This window comes from Martes martes (genome assembly GCF_963455335.1).
Source record: "Martes martes genome assembly, chromosome: 7".
NCBI classification, from domain to species: domain Eukaryota; kingdom Metazoa; phylum Chordata; class Mammalia; order Carnivora; family Mustelidae; genus Martes; species Martes martes.
Genome location: NC_137894.1, coordinates 37,466,788 through 37,486,404, shown reverse-complemented (window position 1 = coordinate 37,486,404; position 19,617 = coordinate 37,466,788). Strand labels below are relative to the sequence as shown.

The 19,617-nt window shown below is 34.4% G+C and overlaps 1 protein-coding gene across 3 annotated transcripts in view; it reads right to left on the bottom strand.

The window, feature by feature from the left end:
- Window positions 1-19,617, bottom strand: part of TEX9 (testis expressed 9) — a 65,810-nt gene that overhangs the window by 33,948 nt on the left and 12,245 nt on the right. For 2 of the 3 annotated variants that reach the window (XM_080808781.1, XM_080808782.1), the window contains 4 exons: window positions 15,620-15,665; window positions 12,512-12,690; window positions 9,602-9,684; window positions 9,021-9,194 (listed from right to left, as the gene is read on the bottom strand). In XM_080808781.1, coding sequence (XP_080664907.1) covers window positions 9,021-9,194; window positions 9,602-9,646 — 219 coding nt within the window. In that variant the 5' untranslated portion in view covers window positions 9,647-9,684; window positions 12,512-12,690; window positions 15,620-15,665. Of the gene's footprint in view, window positions 1-9,020; window positions 9,195-9,601; window positions 9,685-12,511; window positions 12,691-14,353; window positions 14,431-15,619; window positions 15,666-19,617 lie in introns of all 3 variants that reach the window. The other variant, XM_080808780.1, reaches the window with a different exon arrangement.

Here is a 19,617-nt window from a genome sequence, read left to right as displayed (position 1 = left end):
CGGCTCAGGTCATGATCCCAGGGTCCTGGGATCGAGCCCCGCATCGGGCTCTCTGCTTGGCAGGGAGCCTGCTTCCTCCTCTCTTGCCTGCCTGTGATCTCTGTCAAATTAATTAATTAATTAAATTAAAAAAAAAAAAGATCAGTGGACTACTGAAGACAGCAATAGAACCTACTCAAATAAAAAATATAAAGGAAAAAAGGCTAAAAACATCAGTGACCTAATGTCACTGATATATTATCAGTGGGATAATATCAAGTGATCTAACAAAAGTATAACTGAAGTTACAGGTTGGGGGAGGGAGAGACAGGGTATAGAAAAAATACTGCAAGAAATAATGGCCAAAATTTTCCAAATTTGATGAACACTTATAAACCCACAGATTCAAAAAGTTCAACAAACTTCAAGCAGAATAAACACTTCCTACACCAAACTGAGAAAACACATCATTATGAAATTGCTGAAAACAAGTAACGAAGAGAATGTCTTAAAAACAAAGATAAAAGACATAAAAATATAAGGGTAAAAAGAAAAGAATTACTGTGAACTTTCTGTCAGAAATGACATAACCCAGAGCACAATGGGATGATATCTTTAAAGTACTAAAAGAAGACAGAAACTTTCAATTAATAATTCTGTATCTAGTAGAAAATATCCTTCAAAAATTTAAGGGGGTCCAAACACACACAAGTGCATATAAAACTGGTGAAATCTGAGTAATGCCTGTCAGTTTCCAGATTTTAATACTATCCTATTAATATATTAGATGCTACCAATGAAGGAAACTGAGTGTAGGGTCCAAAGGACCTCTATTTTTGCAGCTTCTGTGAATCTGTAATTTTCAAAATAAAAAAAAATAGTAAGGAAAAATACAGTCTTTTTTCAAAGAAACAAAAACAAGGAATCAGTGACTAGCAAACTGGTACTACAAAGATTGAAAGGGTGTTTATTTCAAGCAGGCATATAGAAAAACAGATCTACAGAATGAAGAATACCAGAAATGGCAAATATAAAAGGCATTTCATATGTTAAGCTCTTTAAAATATAACTATATAAAGAATATTGTGGTAAGGCCTCAATCTGAGGCAGGAATCCACCAAAACCCTTGAGGCGAACACAGGCAGCAACCTCTTTGACCTCAGCTGCTGCAGCTTCTTCCTAGAAACATCTCCAAAGGTCAGGGAACAAGGGTAAAAATGAACTACTGGGACATCACCAAGATAAAAAGCTTCTGCACAGCAAAGGAAACAGTCAACAAAACCAAAATACAACGGCCAGAATGGGAAAAGATATTTGCAAATGACGTATCAGATAAAGGGATAGTTTCCAAAATCTATAAAGAACTTATCAAACTCAACACCCAAAGAAGAAAGAATCCAACCAAGAAATGCACATACTTGTGGAACATAAGGAATAACATGGAGGACATTAGGAGAAGGAAAGGAAAAGTGAATTGGGGGAAATCGGAGCAGAAGATGAACCATGAGAAACAAACAGGGTTTTAGAGGGGAGGAGTTTGGGGGATGAGTGATCCTGGTGGTGGGTATTAAGGAGGGCACATATGCATGGAGCACTGGGTGTTGTACATAAACAACGAATCTTGGAACACTGCATCAAAAACTAAGATACATCATTAAAAAAATAATGATGTATTTTATGGTGACAAAAATAACACACACACAAAAAAATGCGCAGAAGACATGAACAGACATTTCTGCAAAGATGACAACCAAATGGCCAACAGACACATGAAAAAGTGCTCCACATCACCCGGCATCAGGGAAATACAAATCAAAACCACAATGAGATATAACCTCACACCAGTCAGAATGGCTAAAATTAACAAGTCAGGAAATGACAGATGCTGGCGAGGATGCGGAGAAAGGGGAACCCTCCTACACTCTTGGTGGGAATGCAAGCTGGTGCAGCCACTCTGGAAAACAGTATGGAGGTTCCTTAAAAAGTTGAAAATAGAGCTACCCTACGACCCAGCAATTGCACTACTGAGCATTTACTCCAAAGATACAAATGTAGTGATCTGAAGGGGCACATGCACCCCAATATTTATAGCAGAAATGTCCACAATAGCCGAACTATGGAAAGAGCCTAGATGTCCATCAACAAATGAACAGATAAAGATGTAGTGTATATATACAACGGAATACCATCAAAAAACTGAAATCTTGCCATTTGCAATGACATGGATGTAACTAGAGGGTATTACGCTAAGCGAAATAAGTCAATCAGGGAAAGACAATTATCATATGATCTCTCTGATATGAGGAATTTGAGAGGCAGGGCAGAGGTAGGGAGAAGGGAGAGAAAAATGAAACAAGGTAGGACTAGGGAGGGAGACAAACCATAAGAGACTCTTAATCTCAGGAAACAAACTGAGGGTTGCTGGAGGGGAGGGATAGGGAGGGATAAGGTGGCTGGGAGATGGACACTGGGGAGGGTATGTGCTATGGTGAGTGCTGTGAACTGTTTAAGACTGATGATTCACAGACGTGTACCCCTGAAGAAAATAATACATTATATGTTAATTTAAAAAAATAAAATTAAAATAAAATAAATACAAATTTTAAAAAATAGAATACTAACCCTGAAGTCAGGTTGAATTTACAGCCATAATATCTATCTTTGGATTTGGTTTTATGTTTTTACCCTTGATTTATGTGCATGCCTTCCTCAGCATCCCATATTTCAAGCGACATAAATGTATTAAAGTAATGAATTGAGGGGAAAAAAAGTAAAAGCATAAAGGAAAAGAGGCAGAAACAAAATATACTGTTGTGAGGGTCTTTCTTATATGTGAAAGTATATAACATGATTTGAAGGTAGACTGTGATATGGTAAATATGTTTTTTGTGTTTTATATAATTTATGCATGTAAATATGTTTTATATTTTTTGAGTTAAATATACCATAAAAATATAAGAGACATAGCCAACAGTGGAAAAAAAATGAAATACTAAAAAATATTCAGTTCAGAATCGGAAAAAAGTAACAAAGAATAGTTAGGAAAAAAACAAGAAACAAACAGCAAGATGATAAATTTAAATATGAACATCAAAAATTGCATTAATGTGATTGGTCTAAAAACATGCCAATAAGAGAGAGAGACCATGAAAGTGGATGAAAAAGCAACACCGAATTGTACACTGGCTACAATAAACCCATTGTCAATATAAAGGCAGATGAAGAGCAGAAAGTTGAAAAAAGACATACCAAGCAAACATGAAGCATAATAAAGCTGGAATTACTACACTAATATCAGACAAAGCAAGCAGATTCTAGAACAAGGAATGTTATTAGAGATTTTTAAAAAAGTATTTCATAATTATAAAGACGTGTTAATCAAAAACACTATAATCCCAAATGTGCAGGCATTCAAAACAGAGACTAAAAATACGTAAAGCCAAAACTGATATAACTGAAAGAGAAATAGACAAATCCACAATTCTAGTCAGAGATTACAGCACCAGCAGCTCTCTCTCAATAACTGACAGAACACTTGAACAACACTATCAACAAATTTGCCCTAATATTTATAGAACACTCCACCCAACACAGCATACTATATATACTTTTCAAATTACATGAAGTATTCACCAAAAGAGGCCAAATGCTGGCCTGTAAAACTGGTGAAGACAAATTTTTAAAAAATGAAATCATAAAGTGTAGGTTCTCAAACCACAGAATTAAATTAGAAATTAACAGAAAGACATGAAAAATCCCCAATTATTTAGAAATTAACCAATACACTTCTAAATAATCTAAAAGGTCAAGAAAAATCATGAAGAAAATTAGAAAACACTCTGAACTTAATAAAAATAAAAAGACAACATCAAAATTTATGGAATACAGATAAAGCAGCACTTAGAGGAAAATTTATAGTTTTAAAATGCTTATGTAAAGAAAAGTAAGAAAAGTAGTAAATCAGTTGTCTAAACTTCTATCTTAAGAATCCTGAAATGAGGGGCACCTGGGTGGCTCAGTGGATTGAGCCTCTGCCTTCGGCTCAGGTCATGATCTCAGGGTCCTGGGATCGAGTCCTGCATCAGGCTCTCTGCTCGGCGGGGAGCCTGCTTCCTTCTCTCTCTCTTTGCCTGCCTCTCTGCCTACTAGTGATCTCTGTCTGTCAAATAAATAAATAAAATCTTAAAAAAAAAAAATCCTGAAATGAAATTAATCCCAAATAAGAATTAAGGAAATGCTAAAGGGTAGAAATCAATGAAATAGAAAACTGACAAAAAGAGCAGAGAAAAGTCAATGAAAAATGCTAACTCACAGAAAAGAGAAATTATTAATATCAAGAGTGAGATAGGTGTCATTAGGACAGATAATGCAGGCATTATAAATATAATAAGGGAATATTAAGGACAAATTTATACCAATAAATTTGATAACTAAAATGGGATGGAAAAATTTCTTAAGAAACACAAATTACCAAAACTAACTCAAACAGTAATAAAAAATCAAAACAGACTCATCCACTAAATAAACTGATCATTAGGATCCTTTCAAAAAGAAAATTCCACTCCACATGGTTTTATTGAATGATCACTTGTATCAAACTATACATCAATGAACATATAAATCAATGTAGCAGAATAGTCTAAAAATAGACTCACATATACGGTCAATTCATTTTCTACACAGGTGCCATGGTAATTAAATTGAGAAAGACTAGTATTGTCAACAAATGCTGATTATATGAAAAATGAAATAAACTCTGACCTTATTCTCATGCCATATAAACAAAATCAATTTAAAATAGATTACAGATTTATTCATGTACTATATATATGTATATGTATACAAATACACACACATACATAAAGGCTAAAACCATAAAACTCCTGTAAGAATACATGAAGATTTTCTCTCATGGGGTGGGCAAAGATTTCTTGAATAAGATGAAAAACGCACAAACTAGAAATAAAAGTAAAATAAAATATTGGAGTTCATCAAAATTTAAAACTCTTTTGAAAAACACTGTCAAGAAAATAAAAAAAACCAAGTATGATTGGAAGAAACTCTTCACTATATATATTCTAGCAAAAGAATTATAGAAGGAAATCTAAGTAAGTCCTATCTCAACTCAATACATTTTTAAATGGGCAAAAGGTTTGAATAGACAAAAGAAGATAGATGAGTGGCCAATATGCATATGAAAAGATGCTTAAGACCAATAGTTATAAAGGAAATACAAATTAAAATAATAATGACATACTAATCTAGTTAAAATGGTTTAATGGTTAAAATTCAAAAAAGACTGACAATACCAAGTGTTGATGAAGACACAGACTAACTGGAACTCTCATATATTGCTGATGGGAATGAAGAATGGTACAATTACTTTGGAACAGTTTAGCAGTTTCTTATTAAGTTAAACATATACTTTCCGTTATACCCAGAAATCAGGAGTGATGTTGGATGTCCCTGTACAAAAACACGTATCTATATAAAAATCTGTATATGAAAATTCATAGTGGCTTTATTTCTAATAGTCCAAAGGTAGAAACAACTCAAATGCCTACCAAAAAATAAACAAAGTACATCTATAAAACAGATTATTAACTGAAAAACAAAATTCAAGGCTGAAATAAAATGTTTTCTGTTTTTATGTTTTAGAAATAGCTCCACCTGTTAGTGTAATACATATAGGAATTTTTCAAATAGTTGGCTTTTATAGGTTTATAGAAGTAGTTCCATCAAACTCAAGCTCTGTTTTGCATTTCTATCAACTGTACATTGAGGTTTGTTTTTAGAGATATATAGTGAGCAGAATTAGCAAAAAAAAAAAAAAAAAAAAAAAAAAGATTCATTCTTGAGTTCCACACAACCCATGAGAGTTGTTACACCTCTCTTCCTGGTAGGTAGATAAGGATTCAAGATGGGAAGTTCGGAGCTAATGAAAGTCATAAAAATCTTCAGATAGTCAATGTATCATAACAACTTAGAATACTCACTGAATCAAAGGTTTCAAATATTTAACTCTAAACAGCCATAAGATTTTGGAATAGCTGTGTGTTTAAGGCCACTTAATTTTGAGAGCCTGGAGAAAGAGTCTACATGATTTGTAGGAAGAACAGAGACTTTGGAGTCAGACAAACGTGGTTTGAATCTTATTCTGCCACTACCTGTATGACCCTGGGCACTTTGTTTCACCGCCTAGACTCAGTTTCTCTTTCTGTAAAATGTTTTGCCTGACACATAGTACTAAAAAAAAGTGTTAGTTTCATTTCTGCCCACACAAAGGTAGAGTTATAATCAATGTAGTCTTTCGGGAATATTAATCTATTGCTAGAGTACAAGATACAATGGGTAAGGAAAAGAGAGAGGACATAAAATAACCAGTGAGGAGGATTCAGAAATAAGATAATAATAGCCTGAATCAATGGAAAGGAGCCTGAATCAATGGAAAGGAGCAATCAATGGAAGGGGCAATGGAAATTGAAAAGAAAAAATGAATGCAAAACATTTGAAGAATGCATAGGTTGGATATAAAGGCCAGGAACAAGAAGAGAATCAAAGATGTAGGCAAGGTTTCAAGATTATGTTAAATGGCAATGATGATATGACCAGAAACTTGGTAGCATGTTGACAAATGATAAAGTATCATAAAAAATAAAAATAATGGTTTCCCAGATACAACAGTTTTTTTCTTAGAACAATTGTCTATATTTTTTAGACTGACATATGAACCACATAATATGAATCACATATGTAATTTTAAATTTTTTAGTAGCTACTTTAAAAAGAAACAAGTAAAATTTTAATGCTATACTTCACTTATCACAATATATCCAAAATATTTTCATATGTAATCAATATAAAAATATTCTTTTTTATTCTTTTTATTAAGTCTTCAAAATCTGATATTTACTTTAAACTTACAGCATGCTACAATTTGGACTAGCTACCAACTTGGATAGTACTGACTTACACTATTAGATACTATAATTAATTTTGATTTCCAGATATATAGTTACTCAAAATGTGGTATATCCATCAATGTTACACTATTCAGTAATGAAAAGGAATAAACTACAACATGGATTAACCTCAACTGCCTTATGCAAGTGAAAAAAACAGACTCAAAAGCCTATTGACTCTATGTGATTCTATTTACATAACATGCTGGAAAAGGCCAAAATGTAAGAACCAAAACCAGATCAGTGGTTACTTTGGACTGGAAGTAGGAGGAAGACTTGACTAAATTCATAAGAGAATTCTTAGGGATGGTGGAACTGTTCTGTATCTCAATTATGGTGATAGTTAAATAACTATTTGTTGAAACTCACAGAACTGTATACTTAAAATGGGTGATTTAGGGGCGCCTGGGTGGCTCAGTGGGTTAAAGCCTCTGCCTTCGGCTCGGGTCATGATCCCAGGGTCCTGGGACTGAGCCCTGCATCGGGCTCTCTGCTCCATGGAAAGCCTACTTTCTCCTCTCTCTCTGCCTGCCTCTCTGCCTACTTGTGATCTCTGTCTGTCAAATAAAAAAATAAAATCTTAAAAAAAAATGGGTGATTTACTATACACAAATTTTATCTCAATAAAGCCAATGTTAAGAAATTTATTATCAGAGATAATGCTAATTACACAAGACCAAAATGGTCAAAAACATGCTTTTTCATGAACATGCTAAAGAAAAATACAGTAATGATGGCGTAATTTCTTACTCCTTAGGTCTCTTATATGATATTTTTATCATAAGTCTTACAAAGTAATACTGTACAGTATGTTTTGTTTTTATTATCTCAAATGGTACGTTAATATAAGTTTTTTAATGAGACAGCTTATTTAAAATATATTATCCAGTTAGATTTGACACCAAAAGCACAAACAACCGAAGAAAAATTAGATACACTAGATTTCAAAATTTAAAAATTTTGTGCTTCAAAGGACACTGTAAAGAAAGTGAAGAGACAACCCAAAGAATAGGAGAGGTATTTAGAAATCATATATGTGATAAGGGACTTGTATTTAAAATATACTAAAAAACATTTACTACTCAATAATTTAAAAATTCTAATTTAAACAGTGGGCAGAGGATTTGATCGGACATTCTCAAAAGAAGATATACAAATGACCAATAAACATATGAAAAGATCCTCAATATCTTTAGTTATCAGAGAACTGCAAATCAAAATGATTTAACCACCTCACATGGGCTATAACCAAAAAGATAATCTAACATGTGTTAGTAAGAATGTATAGAAAATAGAACCCTTACACACTACTGATGGAAATACAAATGGTACAGCTAGTTGGGAAAATAGTCAACAATTTTTCAAAAGGTTAAACACAGGGTTACCATATGATTCAATGATTCTACTCTTAGGTATATACCCAAGACAAATGAAAACATATGTCCACACAAAAACTTGTATGTTAATGTTCACAGGAGCATTATTCAAAAGAGCCAAAAAGTGGAAATGACAGAAATGTCCATCAACTGATAAACAGATGTTTTATATCCATATAATGGAATATTACTTTATAAAAAGGAATGAAGTACTGATATGTACTACAACATGGGTGAACCTCAAAAACATTCTTAAAAGATGTCAGTCACAAAATACCTCATACTGTATGATTCTACACATAGCATGTCCAAATGTCCAAAAGAGGCAAATCTACCAACAGAAAACAGGTTAGAAATTGCCTAGAGCTGGAGGGGACTGAGAGAAGACTGGGGTACAGTGGCTAAAGGGTACAGAGTGTCTTTTTTGGGGTGATGAAAATGTTCTAAGATTCATCATGGTGATAGCTACACAATCCTTGAATAAATTAGAAGCCACTGAAATGTATACTTGAAAAAGGTGATTTGTATTGCATGTGAATTATATTTCAATAAAGCTATTAAAAATATTCTTATATGGTGAAAGACTTTTTAGTAAATATTAACAAAATAACTAACAAACAAAAGTGGTGACCACACAAACACGTAACTTTAATGTTTTATAGTATCTTTAACATTAGATCCAGAAAGCAAGCAAAATTATTACCTTTTCTACTGAAGACAGCTGTTGCTGTAATCCATCACATTTTTTATTCAGCTCTTCAAAAAGAGTTTTATATTTTTCTGTTTGAGACTGTTGCAAATTAATTGTTCGTTGCTGTCTCACACAATCTTCTTCAAATTTTTTTATTTGAGACTTTAAATCCTGAATTTCATTTTCCTATATGTAGGAAATTATAGATTATGTGAAAAAATGCACAAAGTTTGGTATCACAACATAAAGCAGAAAACAAAATGGAGTGTCATATGATTTGAGATACTTATATTCTCTTCACAAAGAAAAACAAACTGCATTCCATTTTCATCCTCAAAAATGGAAGTCAGATATTTTATTTTTATTTAATAGCTTACATTTGTAAATCTTATACAGAAAATTCTAACTGCTAACAAGTATTTAATATTCTTTAGCTCAGAAAAATTCAACATCTCAAAATAGAATAAAATTCAGTATTTACATATTCAAAATTTAACTATAAATTAAATCTCAATGAATATATTTTAAAAATAATTGAAACTGCTCCTAGAATATCTTTGAATATTAGAGAATTTATTTTGAGAGGTTTTTACCTTTTTATTGCATTCATATACAACATTATCCAATTCCTCCTGCATAACACGGAGTTTGGCCTTTAGAAATCTGTTCTGGGCTTCTGCAGATTTAAATAATACATTTATTGTCTTTCACTGAATTTAAGATCATTGTAAGACAGACCATTATTTTATGAGGAAAAAATGTGGAAGATGGGGAATTTATCAGGAGATCCCTCTCTGAGAACACTAAAGACACTAAATACCCATACTATTAAGATAAATAAAAAACAAATCCACCCAACAGAGAGGAACTGTTCACATCTCAACCTGAAACTGAGTAAAGAAAGGAAAAACAACCAAAAACTCTCCTGAGAATCTGAACCACAAGCCAATACTCACATTAAGTCTGCAGAATGAATGTGTACTTTACCAACATGATTCAAAATACCTCAGTCAGAATTTAAAGGTGTTTCAGGCTGGTAATGTCCCTAGGTGTTTGGCAGAAACAAACATAAAACCTCTCTGGCAAAACTCAACTTCAATCTCAGCCACTGTGATTACAAAATACCAGTGACCGTAACACATATCCTGATTTCACGGAAGTTAAAATGTAGTCTATGTGCCTCAGAAGCAAAGAAATACCTTACTGCTGAAGTTTTCTCCCACAGTCCCTAAGATCTACCTTTGGTATTTCATTGCTACCTAAAAATCTTTATTCAATGATATCAGCAATAAATCTTTGATATTTCTAGAACTATATAAGTAAAGTGAAACGTGAACTTAGATCTCACTCCATAATTCATTTGATCATTTATCTAAAAAATATCTATTAAGTCTCTATAATGTCCCAGGCATAGTAGGGATAAGATAAGCTTTGCCTTCATGGATCTTGAACGAACACTCTGAATTGTCTCTGAGGAGTCATTAGGATATATCCCGACGGAGCACAAAACATTTCCATACACACTTCCCACTCCAAAGCTCTTCTTACTAAATGCTCCCAGTGTTTTCATGGAGCTAATTAATGGTGACTGGCTCCAACCCACCTAGACCTCTTTAGCCTCAAATCTCCCTTCAAGCCTCTCATGTCACTCCAAGTTAGTACAGGATAGGAGGGAAATGATACATTTAAAAATATGTAGTTTGCAGTAGCTGGTCTGCAAAGGAGGAAGAATGGGAGAGCAGGACTTGACCATCTCTTTCTCTCCCCCCAACTAACCTCAGTGTCACCAAGGAGCCGAATGCTCTCACCTCTGCAGGCCCAGAGCATTAACCTCCAATCCCCATCTCCCTCGGACTTTAGTCTTAGAGAGCAGTATGTGCTACTAAGCTACTTTTGATCTTCTCCTCTTGCCTATATAGCCATTCAGGCAATCATATAGAGTAAGAGAAAACTCCCCCAGAAGGAGCGATACCTTGGCCAAATAGTCTGGAAAGGGAAGGCAGGGAGGCAAAGTGGCAGAGAGATGATTCAGCAATAAAAAGAAAGTAGCAATTTAAGGTAGTTTGTACTGGTTCTATGTATCTAAAAGCAGGAATAATTCTAACAGGGCCATGGGTGACTGTGTACTGAAGAACAGTCAACATGTGACCACTGTGTCCTTGAAGACATCTTGACAGAGACATAAAGGCAACTTCCTGCTTCACTTAACTTCTCTTCTGAAAAGTACCCCCAGAAAGCTTAGATAAGTCAGTAAATGTAATAAATTCATAAATAAATTGCTCATTTATGACTAGCATGTAGCAAAATAATCATTACACATATAAATTGTTATGGTTTTCACAGGATCAACAGAATTTTAAAGATAAATCTTATGACTATCTCATACAAACTGCTATATTTTGAAATGAGGAAATTGCTATTATAGAGAGGCTAAGTGGCTTGCCTGAAGTCACAACTATAGTTCAGTACTAATCATGTTCAAATACATGTAATTGTCTTATTCTGTTTATAAACACATGGGTAGCTCCTCACAAATTCAACAGTTCTAGAGGCATTACTGGTAACTAAATTCTGTTTTTAGATGATCTAAACTTAGTATTATTTTTCAAAGTGATATGCAGAGAATGAGTTTATAAGAAAGAAAATTACATTTACTAGAAAACTAATGTGATTATTTTAACTGATGCCACATCAATCATTCATTTATCCTTTGAACATGCAGTAAGTAAAATACAGTATCAATAAATGAAAGGAAATCAAAGAAACATTGGATTTAAAAAATTATTTTAATGTGGGGCACCTGAGTGACTCAGTTGGTTAAACGTCTCTTGATTTTGGCCATGATCTCAGAGTTGTGAGATGGAGCCCTGCACTGGGATCTGCACTGGGCATGAAGCTTGCTTAAGATTCTCTCTCTCCTTCTCCTTTTGCGCCCCCCCCCAAATTATTTTAATGTTTTAATGATAAGCTATGAGGCATTTTAACCTTAGTTGCAATGTCATTAATGAAACGGATACCATATAGTCTTTTTTTTTTTTAAAGAGTTATTAAGGTGGGCAGGGCCATGGAAGAGAGAGTGAGTCTCAGGCAGACTCCCCCATGAGTGTGAAGTCTAACACAGGGTTCAATCCCAGCGCCCTGAGATCATGCCCTGAGCTGAAATCAAGAGTTGGTTCTTAACCAACTGAGCCATCCAGGCACTCTCCATATAGTCTTTTTCATTTTTACTTTTTATAACGGAAAATGTCAAACATATGTAAAAGTAGAGAGATATCAATGAAAAAAACCACTTTCCCATCACCCATATTCAACAATTATCGACTCAAAACCAATTTTATTTCATCTATAATTCCTCTCAGTCCTCCTACCATCATGTCCCACTACATGATTTTTTAAACAAATGCAAGCTGTCACAACACATTTTTTAAATGCAAAAAAAATTGTTCCTAAATACCTTTTTCTAAGTAACTGTGATATAAGGATAAAAAGAAAAGAAAGCTTACCTATTCCAATGTCGTTACTAACACCACAAAAAATATCATCATCTATACAATCAGGCAAACCTTCTTCCTCGAGTTGCCCTTCAATTTTGCTAATTGTTTTTGCAAGAGAAAAGTCTGAGAAATCCTCTGGAATAGCAACATCATTGGCAGTCTGTACATCAGAGTATTTCAATTTTATACTATAAATAAACACACACATATAAAAATACACATTCATATATTACATACAATGCCAATATATAAAGGGGATAGGACTTTTTTATTCAAATAACAAAGCAGATCAAAATTATTAATTTTAAATTTATGATGAAATCTACAATTGACACTTTCAAGGATGATATTATAAAAGACTTAGTTGACTTTCAATTTTTATGAATCACACAGCTAACAGAGTTAGAGAAGGCTTATGAAGCCAGTTTGTCTAGACATTGCCTTCAAACAAGTAAACGTCAAAACTTGAGAGTGCTGAACTTAGCCTCCCAGGTCAAATCCATACTGTCGCTTTTAAATTACACGCTGCTCAAGAATAACTATATAAATTGACATTGCTTCTAGCCATCATTCTGCAAACACTGAAGAATAATACCTCTTAAGAAAAAAATTAGAGTGAACAGCTATTAGCTCAATCAAAATTAACACTTTTTTTCCACCTAAAGAAACATATCCCAACCAGAATCAAAGCCAACCAAAAAATTAGATTTTTTTTAAAGATTTTATTTATTTATTTGACAGACAGAGATCACAAGTAGGCAGAAAGGCAGGCAGAGAGAGAGAGAGGAAGAAGCAGGCTCCCTGCTGAGCAGACAGCCTGAAGCGGGGCTCGATCCCAAGACCCTGAGATCATGACCAGAGCCAAAGGCAGAGGCTTAACCCACTGAGCCACCCAGGTGCCCCTAGATTTGATTTTCTTAACAAGGGAAGATATATGAAATAAAAGTCACTAGTAAAGGCATTAAGGAATGGGCCAGCCCTAATCCATTAAGTTTATGGTTCTGAAAACCTTATTTTTAACTTTTTACTTAAAGCCTAACTTACTTTTACAACACAAGCAAAGCCTTCAGAATTTTGTTCAGAAAAACAATCTTTTATTTAAAAAGTAATTTTGAAGTCTGAAAGTCAGATAACCAGTTACATTAGTTCTCTTTTCTTCTATTTTAGATTTATTTTCTCTTAATAACTGCTTCATTCTTTTTTCCTTCTTTTATTCAAAAAACAAAAAAGTTACTTAGCCAATTAAAAGACACAAACATTAACAAAGATTTTTCTAGGATTATAATGTAATTATCATTTTGGGTAAGTAACACATTTAATAAAAAGAAGCTGGTTGATACAATACACAGCATGTGTGACCTTCCTTTTTTAGGTCTCCTATTCTAAAGAGCCTCTTGGTCCCCTTTACAACTTAAAATACTAAGAACAGTTTTGAATTAGTTCTCACCAAAAACAACAGAATGTAAATTACAATGATACAATAGCCTTACTTAGAGCACACCAGATCATTCTGTATGTCAATATATGCAATAATGTATGGTGTTCTATTAAAAGCTCAAAAAAGTACACTTGTCAGAAAAGGACACCTATGTTCTAGTCTAAGTTGTAAGAAAATATTTAATACTTAAAAATTTGAAATGTGGTGATTTTGCTTAAGAGAAAAGCATTTAGTAACTGTTGCAAGACATTTCTGAGTAGAACATGTTTTAAATTATTCAATGCAGATAAGATATACACAGTGTAAGGTATAAAAAGATCTGGAGAAACCGATAGAGCTTAATAATTAAAATGATGGTATTGTGGATCATCAAACTAAAAAAGGAAAACAATAATTTTAAAACTGTACTATACCTTGAATTTGTTTTTCTTCCTTTATTTGCAGAGCGCAGTTTGTTTGGAACCTTGTTTACTGCATCAACATTTTTGGTCTTTGGCAACATCAAAAGAATTTAAATTACTGATTAATTAGATTCCAATCATTTGCATGGAAAGCAATTTTGTAATATACAGAACTGTGAGTTTACTACACAGAACAATTGCTATTTTCATGTTATTAATCAAATTATATTTTAAAGAATCCCAGAAATGTATAGCTGGAAAAGACCTAGCTATCACTAGCACCAACAGATTCAATGATAAGGAAAATGAGCCTCCAAAATTCAAGGATATTCAGCTAGCTAGTGAACATTACACTGGATGTTCTGGCTCACAGAATTCAGTTCTCCTCACTGATTATTCCCCAGACAGACCTGCACAAATACCGTTCCCCTGGCCTAGATCCCAGTAGGTGGGGAACTTGTAGATACCAATTTGCCTAGCACCTGCAAGAGTGTTCTATCTACACACTGTAACTATCTAAATGAATGAATAAACCTCTCAAATTACCACCTTTGTAGAGAAATACTTTTCTTTTTTGGGTGGTGTATGTGGTAAATTTGGGCTTCAGAGAGAAAACTAAAAATGCTTAGGTTACAGATTCATTTTACTTAGAATTTTTTCCAATATATATCCAAATTGTTCAGTGAAATTATGAGACAAAAAAGCATTCAAATTTATTTTATGAGCAACATGAAGGCATCTAAGTATCAAGGCTTATACTCTATTTCTATAGCCATACTCCTCCGTTTTATTCTAAGAAAAGTTTAAAAAATAACCTAAATTCTACAGAATGTAATTATATTTACAGAAAGTTTAATTTTTTAAAAACATTTTATTTGAGAGCCCACAAGCAGGTGGAGCAGGAGGTAGAGAGAGAGGCAGAAGCAGGCTCCCCACTGAGCAGAGAGCCCAGCGCAGGGCTTGATCCCAGGACCCTGGATCATGACCTGAGCTGAAGGCAGAGGCTTAACCAACTGAGCTACCCAGGTGCCTCAAAAGTTTGATTTCATGGGGCGCCTGGGTGGCTCAGTGGGTTAAAGCCTCTGCCTTCGGCTCAGGTCATGATCCCAGGGTCCTGGGATCGAGCCCCGCATCGGGCTCTCCGCTCCACGGGGAGCCTGCTTCCTCCTCTCTCTCTCTGCCTGCCTCTCTGCCTACTTGTGATCTCTCTCTCTCTCTCTGTCAAATAAAATAAAATCTTTAAAAAAAAAAAAAAAAAAAAAAAGTTTGATTTCATACCTTAGTTTCTGAATGCAGATGAACTATCCCTTCAGACAACAGATCTCTACAGACCAAAAATAAACATTATACATTAATAATAGATGTTACTAAGCAGAGACACAATAAAATTCAACAGTAATTATATCTAAAAGGGAAAACAGACAACTAGCAAGTAGATGTTGCTATGATTCTAGTTATGCACATGTTAATTAATTTTGATAAGTGTCACAAACAAAAGTTTTTTGGTTAAATAATTAACTTTAGAGAAGATACACTATAATATGAATATTTTTGTAGGGAAATAGAGCACAAATTTTAGCAAATAAAAATCATAAGGAGTGATTATTGGTAACCCACAGGGATTATCGATTTTACAAAATGATTCACTACAAGGCTTTTAGTGTGAGCTCATCCAATGTTATCCTTTGTAAATGTATTCAAATATGTGGTCACTGTCTGTTTTCCCCATTACACTGCGAACTCCATGACGGTAGGAATCATGTCTGCCTTGTTCACTGCTCTATGCCTAGTACTTGGCATGGTACCTAGCATATGAGCTCTTAAACTGTCACTGAGTATTTGTTAAATGCATGAATAAATAGATCTAAAATACAACTCATTTTTTTTAACATTTCACGTTCCTTTTTTACTGAAGTGTAATTGACATACAATAGCCTATTAGTTTCAGGTGTATGTCATAGTGATTCAGTATTTTTATATATTACAAAATGGTCCCCACAACAAGTCTAGTTACCATCTCTTACCATACAAAGCTGTTATAGTATTACTGACTATATCCACTGGACTGTACATTACATTGCCATGACTAACTCATTACTGGAAGTTTGACCTCTAAAATACAACTCCTTTTTATGCAGTTTTCAAAATATGTTTTTATTTAAAACAAAGAGTGTTTATGGGGTCTTGCACTTTATGGACCATGGGCTGAATCCACCCACAACCATTCATTTCACATTATATATGGCTGTTTTCTCACTATAACAGCAAAGTTGAGTAGTTATGACAAAGACTGTAAAGCCCACAAATACAAAAATATTTATTATCTGCCTCTTTATTGGAAGAGTTTGCCTACACCTGATCGATTGTCTTGACTATCCCTATTACATGTGTTAGTATTTCTGAAAACCTACCATGTTACTAGCTATTGTTGCTATTAAAAACCAAAAAACCAAAACCAAAACAAAACAAAAAAACTCCATCATATCCCCTGAGAATTCATAACCATAATAAGGACACAAAAACAAAATTACTTTCCATCATCTGCCACCTACTCAACTAGTAATACATAAGTTATTTCAATATTAAACACAAACAGATACTTAGAGAATATTATATACAACATTTTAAAGAATTAGAAATAGCTCTGGAGAGAAACAAAGGCGGCTTTCAAAAAGCTTAAAATTACAGACTTAACAATCATTCTCACATATGACATTAAAATGTTACCAAATCTCTGCTCAGCAGGGAGCCTGCTTCCCCCTCTCTGCCTGCCTCTCTGCCTACTTGTGATATCTCTCTCTGTCAAATAAATAAAATTTTAAAAATAAAATGTTACCAACTTTTATACAAATTTTAAGTGTCCTCTTTAATGGCCTTCATATCAAATTAAGATTTGCCATTTCCTTACTTTTCTGCATCTTCCATCTCCCATCCCCGATACACATATGTATCAGCCAAAAGACATTTAACGGTTATCAGTCTCTCTCAGGTTTAGGAGAGTGACATTATTTTGTCAGTGTATTTCCATGAATAATGAACTAAAACACTGTATTCTACCTATTTTTGTTACACTTCTCCAGGAAAGGTTTGTGTGTAACATGGCAAATGATTTGTGTGGTAAACCTTGCTTCCAGCAGACTGAAGGATATGTATGTTATGCTATTAGGAAACTAAATTCTGGTTTCCTGACCATATTGTTTGGCAGAGTAACCTTGGATGTTGAAGACTTATTATAATATATACTGCCTGACCACCATCATTTACACAAATGATTGTTCTAAGCTAAAATGGATTGCCTCTTTACAGAATTACCTCCCATCTTCAGCAATTTCCAACTAATAGTCAAGGGGCATGTTTCACGTGGTAAAAGCCAGCTGTTAAAATAGTAGCATTTCTTTAAAAAGCCACCTGATCAAGGTAAACAGGGGTGTCATCACCACTTTGCACTTAAGGAAAATTTAGTTAAAGGAAACCAACAGATTTATTTTTATGCTTGTGAAATCAGTCTCTCACTTGCTTCAACAGAATCTAGGGATTAACTGTTGTTACCATCATTTCAGTCTTTCAGTTTACTTGATAAAAGCTGTGCCTAATCTTTGTAATCCAAATTTTGGAATTTTGATAATTGCTAAACATCATTTGTCATAAAATATCAGAAAGCATTACATGTAATAAGGATATGTAGTTTCATGTGTATATATCAAATGATATAAAAAATTTAAAATACACTCTTTTTAGATTTACAGTTCTATAAATGTTTTTAAAGATTTATTCGTTTTTAGAGAGCAAGAGAGGACGTAGGTAGGGGGAGGGGCAGAGGGACAGAATCTTTCAAGCAGACTCCCCACTGAGCAAGGAGCCGGATGAGGGGCTCAATCCCACAAGCCATGAGATCATGACTGAGCAGAAACCAAGAGGACATGCAACCGACTGAACCACCCATGCACCTCTACAGTTCTATAGATTTTTTTTTTAATGTTTTATTTATTTATTTGTCAGAGAGAGTGAGAGAGACAGAGACAGAGGGAACACAAGCAAGGGGAGTGGCAGGCAGGGGGAGAAGCAAGCTCCCAGTTGAGCAAGGAGTCTAATGTGGAACTTGATCCCAGGACCTGGGATCATGACCTGGGCCGAAGGCAGGTACTTAACCCACTGAGCCAGCCAGGCATCCCAAACAGTTCTGTAAATTTTAACAAATTTTATGATCATGTAGCCACCACAACCAAGATAGAGAATATTTCCATCATCTCCAAAAGTTCCATTGTGACCCTTTGTAGTTAATTTCCTCCCCTCCATCACACACAGCCACTAATCAGATTCCGTTCCTATAGTTTTACCTTTTCCAGAATGTCAAATAAATGGAATACAGAGGGGAAAAAAAGAGAGGCAACCCAACCAGAGAATAGACTTCTAATGCTAGAGAACATACTAATGGTTACTGGAGAGGAGGAAGGCAGGGGGATGGACTAAATGGGTGATGGGTATTAAGGAGGACACTTGTGGTGAGCACTGAATGTTGTATATGTGATGAATCACTGAATTCTACACCTGAAATTAATATTACACTGTATGCTAACTGGATCTTAAATAAAAGCTCAAAAAACAAAACAAAACAAAACAACCCTCGAAAATAATGGAATCACACAGTACACATATGTTTTAATCTGTCTTCTTTCACTTAGCTTCCATGTTGTTGCTGCATCAGTAGTTCACTCCTTTTTACTGCCAAGTAGTTCCATTGCATGGATATACCATAATCTGCTTATCCTATCTGTTCACCACTTGATAGCTGAGCTGTTCCCAGTTTTGGGCAATTATGAATAAAAGCGCTATAAACATTCACATACAGGTTTTCACTTGGACATGTGTCTTCACTTCCCTTGGGTAAATAGCTAAAAGGGAACTGCTGGATCATATGCAGTACTTTTGAGTAAATAATGGCCCAATATTTCAAGTACGAGCTAAATACACTTCTGCTTAAGTAACACATTTCTTTTTTGTTTGTAAGCCCCGTAAAGTGTTAAACGTTCTATCCTGTTACAGCCTGCTTCTTCATCTTAGAAGACTGGGAGGACCTACAGCTGTTTTGAGATTTAAACAGTCACAGTTTCAGTCTATCATTCAAAGTTTCTTAGTGGGCACAACTCCCCGCAAAACTAGTGGATTTCATATCTGATTCCAGTCAGTTCCATGTGCCATTACTCCAACCACAGTTCCTTCCAAGACTATATTTCTTTATACCGAACACCTCACCCACTTTAATAATGGCTTACTTT